Source organism: Populus euphratica, unplaced genomic scaffold (genome assembly GCF_000495115.2).
Source record: "Populus euphratica unplaced genomic scaffold, PopEup_1.0 scaffold314.1, whole genome shotgun sequence".
NCBI classification, from domain to species: Eukaryota; Viridiplantae; Streptophyta; class Magnoliopsida; order Malpighiales; family Salicaceae; genus Populus; species Populus euphratica.
The window spans coordinates 133,587-145,333 of NW_011500200.1; the positions used below are offsets into that span (position 1 = coordinate 133,587).

An 11,747-nucleotide genomic window follows, 5' to 3' on the forward strand; every position below is an offset into this window, starting at 1 on the left:
TCAAAATGTTGTTTGTCTAAAATTTAATTTTTTTTTTTAGTATTTTGGAATTATTTTGATGTTAAAAATAAAAAAATTATTTTAATATATTTTTAAGTAAAATAATATTTTGAAACACAACTTCTAACATCCTCCCAAACATACATTTCATTCTTTTAATTACTTTTTTTTAATCATTTTCTTTCCTATCCTTTTATTTGATTACTGAGTTTGGGAAAGTTCTTCCTGCAGTGCTAAAAACTGTAGTTGAGAAAGGTGATGACTGTTAGCAAGATTGCAGTCTCTAGATTGGTAAGATGTCAGTTAAGCATTGACAGAGGTATAAGATGCCATTGATGTGCTTAATGTAGTTTCTTTTAAGAAAGTTTGAGCGATGATGAGGATTATTAAACTTGTGTTGCACAATCACCAGGTAAATTATACAAGAAGAAAGGAAAGTATTTGAATCACGTTCCCGGAGCCTCAAAGATGTAATTCTTGGAGAAGATGCTCCTCTACCCTAAGAGTTCAGCAAAGAATGTTCACACTTCATTAAAATTACAAAACGAGATTCACGATCCACTGGAGCGGTAAGACTAAGGAATAAGAGGATGAAGGGAAGGAACTGGAGGACGAAGAGAATCTTTCGAAACAAAGCATTGGGAAACTTAGATCACTTGAACTATAGTGATGCTTGTGTCTCTGTTTAAAGAAGATCTACACGAATAGGTATCTGATTGTATCATCACATTAAGTAGCTGTTTAAATGTGAATTATCAACTTATGCATAATTTGCCATCATATGAATGTTTAGGCAGAGAGGAACTCTAGAGAATCTGTGATAAAATTATTATTTGGCCATTTTATAGAGCAAAGTTGCAGGAGCTTCTAATGGAGTTTCTCCGGCAGATGTTCAACGTGATTGAAATGCTCTTTTAGTATTCTTCTATGGATTTTTCCAGTGTGTTTGTGAGTGAACGAAAACGTATGTTTATGCAATTCTACTCGCTTAAATCTTGACTTCTTTACGAGGGTGTTTGAACTCAGATGCATGTTGTTTTATTTTTTTTTCATTCTGGGCCTTGAATATTTATTATGTTTTCATGTATTTTAAGCTGAGTTCTGATAAACATGGGACATAGACGTAGAATTTATAGGTATGCTGCTCAGTCAATCACGATCATCTTTTGCTTATAGGATAGAGATAATACATTCATGCAACAATACATAACCTACTCAATTGTTAGCCATTTTGAATGCTATATGCCTTTGCAGTGATCTGATTATACACGCTTGGCTGCGAACATCTCTTTGATAAACTTATTTTTAAAGGATCTAAAAAACTCTTATGACGGCCTCCTTTTAAACATGTTCAAGAGAATAAACATGCTCTAAGTAGGGCTGATAGGATACCAAACCTCGGACATGCTATTGCTAATCTCTTGGCATGCTTATGAAAATGCGCATCTTTCCTTATAACTTCTAAGAGAATGATTATATTTTCTTAACATATTAAAAAAAATGAGTTTATGTGGGGTTGACGAACATGTCAGACTTATAACATTTGAACTTGACAGCCAGCTAAGTCTAAAACAATATAGGATTAATAAACGTACCAACCCAAGATATTTGGACTTGACAGTGACTTGACAGTCAGCTAAGTAACATACCAACCCAAGATATTTGGACTTGACAGTCAGCCAAAACCATTGCACTTGAACTTGCTAGTTAGCCAACTTCAAGATAACATGGATATGACAAACATGTCATACCTAAAGTAAAGTCTAAGGTAATGCATGTTTGGCAGAAATGGTCGACCCAAGTTACTTCGACTTGGTAATTAGCTATGTCCAAGGTAACGACCATTATTTCTTGGTACGCTTAAGGGAATGAGCTAATATGTATTTGACAAACATGTCAGACCCAAATACTTGGACTTGACAGTCAGTTAAGTACAAGATAATATAAATTTGGCAAATATGATAGATTCAAAGTACTTAAACTTAATAGTTAGCCAAGTCTAAGGCAACTACTATTCTCTATTAGACACGTCTAAGAGAATAACTATTCTCTTTTGGCACGTCCAAGAAAATAAGGTAATATGAGTCTGACAAATATATCATACCCAAGTCACTTGATTGTGGTAATTATCAAGTTCAAGACAACATGGATCTAGCAAATATGCTATATCCAAGGCATTTGAATTTGATAGTTAGCTAAGTCCAATGAAATGACCATCCTCTCTTTGTTGCACCCAAAGTAAATGACCAACCTTCCTTGAATCTAATCTCGGGGAATAACTCAGTCTTTATGAGTTTAATCACGTTTGATATCTTAAACTCTAGTTTCTCTATACTTTTTAAGTGTTAAAAGTTCTCCAAATAGCCTACCATATTCTCATTAAATATTAATACAGATGTAAATGATATTTATCTTCAATTAAATGCTATTAGAGTAAGGTTACACTTTTTAGATGTAATAAAATCTTCTAAGGATCCGCCATACTCCCATCAAAGCATTAATATAGATTTAAGGGATATTTATTCCCCATTAAATGCTATTAGGGTAAAATTATATATCAGACCCTTCTTTTCATAAAATAACAAGACACATGGGTTATAAATACACCATCAGTCCCTCAAAACAAATGTTCATAATCTTTATTTTCTATTGCATATATATTTTTAAATGTTCATAATCTTTATTTTTTATTGCATATATATTTTTAGAGTATTTTATTTAGAATATCATTATATTTTCTTTCTCTAAAAAAATATTTATTTAATTATAAAAGAACCCCTCATCTCTAAAAAAAAATAATTTTTTATATGTATTGATTACAAGCCGTCTTGGCTTACTAAGCACAAAACATATGCTGAAAAACACCTTGATTAGAGAGAATAAATGAGATTGCACCAATTGATTAGCTAATTATAGAACTTGAGAATTTTATTTCTAAACTACTTGGATATTTGAGGAATTCATCACCGTTGAAAATGTTTTCATGGTTCCTTGGCAGTCTTATAATTTTCTGGAAATAAAGATGCATGAGACTAATCAATCTATATCATAAACACTAGCCTATGAGCTTGTTGAATTAGGCTGAACTTTCATCAACAACAACTAAGGGCGTCTATAACTCTTAGTTAAAAGCTCATATCTTTAGACAATAAGTATTCTGGAGTCCGAGTGGATCTAATAATTCTGGATCCATTGTACTCTGATTAATTTGGGATGCATTCGATAACATGTCAGAACAAGAAATGTTAAAAAGACTTTTTGCCTGTTGCCTATGGCCCTTGATTCAAACAATAAACCTTTGGCTTTTTGTTGTTCTCAAACAACATCAGTATTCGCGTTCTCTTTTGACACCTTATTTTGGAAGCTCAGCTAATATCCCTTTGGCATTGCTGACAAGGAAAAACAGAGGCCTGCACATTCTCATAGCACTGAAATTCAATGGTTTTCACAATTTTGAATGCTTACAAGGCCAGTATGCTCTTAAGCCACTTTGTAATGGGGGCTGTTCAGATGTAATTAGTTCAATAAGCTCTGATTAATTTGCCAAGCATTCTCATACCTTCATGTTATGATGATTTTGAAACGCTACTCAGAAACCCTAATCCCAGGCCTGTTTTGCCGTCTAGACTCGCGTTTGTCCCCATCAGGGCTACATACCTTCATGTTATGATGATTTTGAAACATTTGTTTTATTCAATTGATTTTTTTGGTCAATATCTGGTCGCTCATGCACAAGTAGAGGAAGCCGGCACATGTAAAGCCGGTTTAACGATGAAGACCTGTTTGGTATTGTTACCGTCCTTTAAAAAAAAATATTTTTTTATTTTAGATTATTTTTTATGTTTTTGAATCCTTTTATATAAAAATATATTAAAAAAATTATTTTAATATATTTAAAAAAATACTTTCAAAAAATAAATATTATTACAATACCAAACACCATTGAAAAATATATATCTAAAAGATCTACCACAACAACATTCAAATGTAAAAGTAGGATGAACATTTAGGAGGAGTTAAAAGTTATTAATTTCATTTTGTTTCAGCTCGAATAATTAATATATCTTGTATTATTCTAAAAAATAAAACTAAAATAAATTTTATTTTATTAAAAATCTCAGGCGATTTCAGATTTTTAGTCTAAATTCCATTTGAGATGTTACAAGTTTATAAGTTTGACGAAATATTGCATCCATTATTTGTAAAAAAGAAAGAAAAACACAAAATGTAAAGTTTTAATGAACTAAAAGACAGATGATTAATTTTAATTTGGTTTAGTTTTTATAAAAAAAAAATAATCAAATTAGTTTTAAAAAAATTAAAATAAAACCGGTTCAAATCGACCAGTTTTGATTTGGTTATTTAAGAACAAAAACAAATTTGGCTTGGTTTTTTCTAATTTAGCTAGGTTTTTTTTTCCAGATTTTTTTGTTTTTTTCCAGTTTGATTTTTTTTTTGTTTCATGTTTATAAAACTAAACCATACTGGTTGGGTTTTTTAAAATTTTAATCGATTTTTTTTTATAATTTAGTTTTTTCAGTTATTTTTTTTTATAGTTTTCTCAATTTAATTAATTTTTTAATTAAAAAGTATACCCGAGTAAAGGTTATGCTTAAATGAATTTAAATGTCTGTTTCAACTTATACATAGTAAACGCGATTTCAGAATCTCTAACATGTATACCGAAGACCTGGGAAGCATTCTTGGTGTTGTCAAAATGGCTTTGTAGTTTTTCCATTTTGAAATGTAACTTTGCCGTATAGTTGCTATAATCTCTAGCAACTTCGTTCTTAATAAATCAGCAGGGGTCTCTACATTTCTATCCCTTTTCTCCATGGCCTTGTATTCCAAATAGTACTGCTCTTGTCTTGTATCCTACTCAACATACTATGAAAATAAACCGACCACCTATATAACCAATTGCTTTCTCTTCTTCTTGAGCACTTGCTGTCTCTCTGGTGTGCCTTCAGCAAGATGAGAGAATGTCATCTTTCATATGAGATCAAGCATCATAGTTGGATGGATAAAAGAAGAAGCTACAGACAATTGGAAGTAGTGATTGAGAATACATATGGCATTCCTGATATTGTGTGAATATCATGATGATGCATAGCACTCAGAAACTTGTTTGGAGAAGTTTTTCTTGTTTTTTTCCCTCGAATGTTGGGATATTTTCAATGCCAGCAAATCTAGAATGATAGAGCAACCTTGGATGCTTCTGTTTTCAGTTTTCGTGATGATTAATTTAATGGCAATGTCCAAAGCTGTATAAGTTTTTTGAAACTTATGTTGTCGTATTTAACATCATGGAATAATAACCTTTATACTGTCTTTCAACAAAATGAAACTGGATGGAAGTGGGGCTTACTGTAGCTTTCAAAGAACAGGGAGGAACTCTTAAGCTGTCCCTCTTGGACTGTGGATGTCATGTGAAAGAGATTACCATCAAATTAAATGTGGGAGCATCCTGGCTTCATCGAAGGTAAGAAATCGTCCTCTGATCTGTAATCCAAGATATCCTTGAAGAGAAGTTGTTTTGTCTTTGTTTTAGCATGAGAATTGCACATATCATTTCGCGGTGAATGGATTTTTTTTAAACAGTACTTGCATATGATAGATAAACACTAATGTTTGAGAAATTGTTCCCAACGAAGTCTATTTTAGAGTGTTTATTGGAAAGCTTACTTGAATGAAAGGAAGATTCTTAAATGTCCATAAAATGGCCAGGAAATAAGAATGGCCTTTTGAAAAACACGCCAAGTCTACTACTTTTATCCCATCATAGCATAAAAAATGGCAACTTCGACTGGTAAGGTTTTATCGATCCTTTATTTCATGTTTCAATAGTGCGGTAAGCATCAGCTGTGATTTCATTGACGCTGCCATGTTTTTGCTTTCAGTCCCTTTTTCATGAATTTACATTTGCTCCATTTCTTGATTTTTTTTTTCCTGCTGCGATCAGCTTGCTGACGTTTTAAAATGCTTTTCGCTCTTGTTTTTACGTTCTCTTACGTTGACGACCGCTGCTAACAATTCTGTTTTGTTGCATGCCAGCTAGCTTTCAGGTGCTCGGGTTGCTCTTCTGCACGGTGTCGATCTCATTGGCGGCCTCCTTGTGCGCTTCTCTCCTATCAAAACTGCCGCCCCCTATGGCAACAATTCAAGCAGCTTTTCCTAAGCCAGACCCCCCTTGGCATCTCAAGTTTCGCTTGCAAACCACGTATTTTTTGGCCTTGCCAAGGCATTTTTTGTTAACGTTTTTATCACCGTTGTTGTTTAGGCAAATATTGATGCTCTTAACTTGATCTCCAAGTTGATGCTCTCCATTAGTTTTGTTGCTTTCAACACATTGATGCTCTTAACTTGATCTCCAAGCTCACGCTCTCCATTAGTTTTGTTGCTTTCAACACCACCACACCCACCCCCCCCAAATGGGACGGTACTTATTCACTCCGAGTAAATCATCGGTTAGGGAGCCATCTCGCTGCCGAGCGCGAGCAACACAGCGAATGAATTAACTGTATTTGAATAAAATTATTTAAAATAAAAAAAATAAATTTAATATATATATATATAAGCAATGATAATTAATGAATGAAAATATTTAAAATAAAAAAATAAATTTAATATATATATATATTTCTCCTATAAAAATGAGCTGTGTATTAATATTTAATCAAGTTAACAACTCATTTTGGATTTATTATTTTATATTTTTTTTCATTTATAATATAAGTAGACGCAACATTTTTTTATGCTCAATTAAAAAAGTTATAATGCATTAAAAAATATCCACAACATAATTATTATTATGTTCTTTTTAAGTTGGGAATTAATTTAAAATTATACCCGTAGCTAGCACAAATAAATTTAATTAATATTGCTCCTATATTTTTTAATTAATATTTACAAGTTTGTTATTATATATATATATATTTTAATTTATTTCATTTAATATTAATATTATTTATTTTTCATTTTAAAAAAATCATAATACAATAAAATTTGCACTTTACAATTTAACTTGAAATTCTACCGGTTCATACCACGGGTTTTAAATCTAGTTTTCACTAGCCATTTGATTTCCTTCTATTTTGTATGGGTTTTTTTATACAAAGTACCAGAAAAAACAAATCTATAACTACCATCCCCTTCTTTTATTTCCTGCAATGTCGTCGTTTCACCCTTCTCTCTCTATTTTAGAATTTTAGGGTTTTCTATTTACTATCTTCGATCTGTTGTTTCCATCTCTCCCTTTGTCCAATTCATATTCCTCTCTTCTTCTCTGAATTTGCTCAAATTTGGTATGCTCTAGGAAATTCTTTTGGGCAATTGAAACGACCCTTTTCTTCCCTGCTAATATTTAGGGCTTAAAGATTGGAATTTTCGTCAGTTTGGATAGTTGTAGCTGTATTTTTATGATTGTAACTTCTTGTTTTCAATTGAATTTATAAAGGGTCTTGCTTGGTTTCAACAATTGAAGTGTTTTCTTTTAGGGTTTGGTGGTGCCGTGGTGGGGTTTAGCGAAAGTCATTGTTTAGGGTGATATGGATAGTGTATTTAGTGAAGAGATACTTGCAGATAAGCTTTCTAAGCTCAATGGCACCCAGCAGTGTATTGAAAGTATCCTTCTTTTTCTTGTTTATTGAATTAATGAATTCTTGCAGCTTTATTTCAGTTCTTTGTATATGCCTAACAAATTGGTAACTTTTTGCGATTTAAATTTTACTTTATTCTGCTTCTGGGCATCCCATTATTTGCAAGCAAGAAATTGGACACTACATTGAAAATAGTGTTACCTCGTGGGGAAAATTTTGCCTGCCTTCAATACTTTCCGCTGTGATAGAACTGATTCTGATTTTAAGAGTTTTATCCTATGTTTGTTTTGAGTTTCTGGATCTATTTCAAAGTCATTGCTTGATGTATTTGAGGTCTGACTTTGATTCCTTTTCATTTGGCATTTCTACTTCAATGTTCATCAAGTTAGAGAAATGGTTCTGGCAAGTCCATCTCTGACTATACCTGTTTCTTAAAGAGAATTTTGATTATCTATTGACTTGGAATGGATGTCACCTTAACTTTATTGTATAGCTTTGTCCCATTGGTGCATCTTTCACCGAAGCAAAGCAGAATCAGTTGTAGAGACATGGGATAAACAGTTCCACAACTCAGATATGCTCCAGAAAGTTCCTCTATTGTATCTTGCAAATGACATCCTACAGAACAGTAAGCGGAAAGGAAACGAATTTGTTAAGGAGTTTTGGAAAGTTCTTCCTGCTGCGCTGAAAAATGTAGTTGAGAAAGGTGATGACCGTGGGAAGAAGGCAGTCTCTAGATTGGTAAGATGTTAGTTGAGCCTTGACAAAAGTTTAAGATGCCATTGATGTGCTTAATGGTGTAGTGTCTTTCAAGAAAGTTGGAGCATTAGGATAATTAAACTTTTGTTTGCATAATCACCAGGTAAATATATGGGAAGAAAGGAAAGTATTTGGTTCACGTGCCCGGAGCCTCAAAGAGGTAATTCTTGGAGAAGATGCACCTCCACCCTTGGAGCTCAACAAAAAACGTTCACGCTCCGTCAAAATTACAAAACGAGATTCACGATCCACTAGAACGGTTAGACCAAGGACCTTTCATTGTTTCCTTTTCTCCTCCATTTGTTTTTATGGATGCATGCGCTAGTTCTACATTATCGACCTCTTTTTTTTCTTGATAATGTGTGTCACTGTTTTGTTGTTGCTCTGGAAACCAGAAATTGTCCATCGGAGGTGATGCTGAAAAAATAGTATCGGCATTTCATTTGGTGGCTAGTGAGCAACCCAATGAAGAGACAGAGATGAGTAATTGCAAATCTTCAGTTCGTCGTGTGAAGAAGATGGAGAAAGATGTTGATGTTGCCTGTAGTGGTAATGGTAAGAGAGATGAACTTGAAGTTAATATAGAAACAGATTAAAGTGGTTTCTTGTAAATGCTTTTACAGCTTGAGTTTTGACTTTGAAAATTTGTGGTCTCTGAAGCTCAACTTTTTTTGCTCAGATAAAGATCCAAAACGAAAGACTTTGGCCAAGGAACTAGAGGATGAAGAGAATCTTTTGAAACAAAGCATTGAGAAACTTAGATCAATTGAAGCAAGTAGAGTAGCACTTGTGTCTCTGTTAAAAGAAGCTCTACACGAACAGGTATCTGATTTTATCATCACTTCAGTAGTTGTTGAACAGTAGTTGTTGAAATGTAAATTATTAACTTATGCATGAATTGTCATCATATGGAATGTTTGGGCTTAGAGGAACTCTAGAGAATCTGTGATAAAATTGTTATCTGGCCTCTCTATAGAGCATATCTGCAGGGGCTTTTGAATGGATTTTCTCCAGTAGATGTTCTGCAATTGAAATGCTGTTCTCTATTAGTTTTCTTTTCCTGTAGAGGAGGATGTCTTATCCTGTATTCTTCTATGGATTTGTCCAGTGTGTTTTTGAATGAATGAGATGCACTTGTATTCTTCGATGGATTTTTCCAGTGTGTTTTTGAATGAATGAGATGCACAAGTTTTGGAATTCTATTTGATTGAATTCTGTCTTATTTATTTGTTGTTTTTCCAAGGAATCTGAATTGGAGGGAGTTCAAACTCAGATGCAGGTACGTATGTTGTTCATTCTGGACCTTGAATATTTATTCTGTTTTCAATTATTTTATGGTGGGTTCTGATAAACACTGGGCATTTGCATAGAATGTGCATGTATGCTGCTCAGTCAATTGCGATCATCTTCGCTGATAAAATAGAGATAATAAATATATGCTATAACACACAATTTAGGTCATTGTTAGCCTTTATGAATGCTATATGCTTTTGCAGTTATCTGATTATACATTCTTGGCTGCTAACATCAGTTGAGACTGTTTTCATGTTTAGTTGGCAGCTGTAAATTTCTGGAAATATAGATGTATGGGATTAATATCTGTATTATAAATATTAGCCTATAAACTTGTTGAGTTAGGGTGAACTTTTATCAACAATATCTGAAGGGATTTTTAATGTTTAGATAAAAGTTCATACCTTGTGTCATTAAGAGTTTGAGCGGACTTACTAATGGTAGATCCTTGATATCCTTTGTACTCTGAAATTCCAACATATAAAACGTGAAAAAGATTTTTTACTGTTGCCTATAGCCCTTGATTTAACCAATAAACCTTTGATTTTGTATTGTTCTAAAAGAACATCAGTCTTTGCATTCTCTTTTGACACCTTGTTTTGGAAGCTCAGTTAATACACCTTTTGTATTTCTGACAAAGAAATACATTGGCCCGCGCATCCTCGTAACATTGACATATTCAATGAGTTTTCACAATTTTGGATGTTTTCAAGGTCAGCATGCTTTGAAGCCACTTTGTAACGAGGGCCCTATAGATGCAATCAGTTCAATAAGTTCTGATTAATTTACTGAGCATTGCTGCTCTGAAATCTTAATTCCAAGCCTCCTTGGCCATCTAGACTCATGTCTGTCACCATCAGAGCTATCTATATCTGATAATTATTGGAGCATTTGTTTTATTCAATTAAAATTTTTGGTTATTTTCAGGTTGCTCAGGCACAGGTAGAGGAAGCGAGCAACATGCGAAGGCGGCTTAATGGTGAAGAATATGTGTCAAAAGCATCTACTGCAACAACAGTATCAGTTGATTCAAATGCAAAAGCAGGGCAAACACCTAAGAGGACAGCTGCTGATATTGCTGCTGAGGTTGCAGAAAAGCTTGCAGCTTCCTCATCTTCTCAAATGATCATGCACTCTGTTCTCTCTTCGTTTGCTGCTGAAGAAGCGAAGAATGCTCAGTTAACAAAGGCCTACGATTCATTGTCAAAACCGGAAAGCTCGTTGCCTGTTTCAGATCCAAATGTTTTTATGCCAGCCCAACCACTTGCTGCTCCAACAACACACTCGTATCAGTCAGTTTTGCTGCCCCAACCTTCAATGCAGAATCAGACTCCAAGTACTCAAGCTCAGTTTCACATGCTTCCCAACCAATCCTCTCAGCAATATTTACAGCCAGCAGGAGGGATTATGACCCCATATGCTTATGGTAACATTTCTCCCTTGCCTCCAGGACCACCCCCACCACCACCCCCACCTCCACCTTATATGGTAAGTCCCATGGTGTCCATGGGGCAACAACCATCACAAATACCTCAGCAGCAACCGCTACCATTGGCACAACAGCAGGCCACAATAAACCAGCAACAACCAATGTCTTTAACCCAACAACCCCAGGGTCCTAATTTCAGGCCTCTGCGACCACATGGAATGGTGTACTATGGCCACCCTTCTCATTCTTAGTGAAAAATCATACTAATGGTGTTTTTGTTAATTTTAGCCAGAGGCCAGTTTAATTGATCTTCACGTAGGTACGCTGCTTGTAATTAGCGACCTCCCTCCTTTTCACATGAGTAGGACTTCCAGTAATGAGAAGGTAATCTTTGGCATAAGCTCTGGTTGATTTCTGTTATGACATCATATCATTTCATGCACGATCAAATCGCAATTTATGCATCTTGCGGAGGTCCAGCACACAGAAATATGACAAAAGCTACAAATATCTCGACTGGTAAGCACAGATTCTTAGTTAATGAACAAGATTGTTTAACCCTTCAAGTTTTTGCTGTGCACTCATGCTAAGAGGACGGATGGAAAATCTGAAGACTCGTTATGCACACTGGAAAATACAATAGTAGTTGAAACAAAGGAGACCGTGCC

At 34.3% G+C, this 11,747-nt stretch overlaps 1 protein-coding gene and 1 long non-coding RNA gene across 2 annotated transcripts; both read left to right on the forward strand.

The window, feature by feature from the left end:
* The first annotated feature begins 158 nt into the window (after positions 1-158).
* On the forward strand, positions 159-1,048 carry LOC105111868 (uncharacterized). Its single transcript, XR_839671.1, has 2 exons — positions 159-291; positions 413-1,048. It is a non-coding gene; the product is annotated as an uncharacterized LOC105111868 (long non-coding RNA).
* Positions 1,049-7,109: 6,061 nt separating this feature from the next.
* On the forward strand, positions 7,110-11,499 carry LOC105111869 (regulation of nuclear pre-mRNA domain-containing protein 1B-like). The gene is made up of 7 exons (XM_011007341.1): positions 7,110-7,623; positions 8,092-8,339; positions 8,461-8,616; positions 8,753-8,912; positions 9,037-9,179; positions 9,601-9,636; positions 10,578-11,499. Exons 1-7 carry the CDS (start codon positions 7,548-7,550, stop codon positions 11,328-11,330), a joined length of 1,572 nt encoding a protein of 523 aa, XP_011005643.1. The 5' UTR covers positions 7,110-7,547; the 3' UTR covers positions 11,331-11,499.
* The last annotated feature ends 248 nt before the right edge of the window (positions 11,500-11,747 follow it).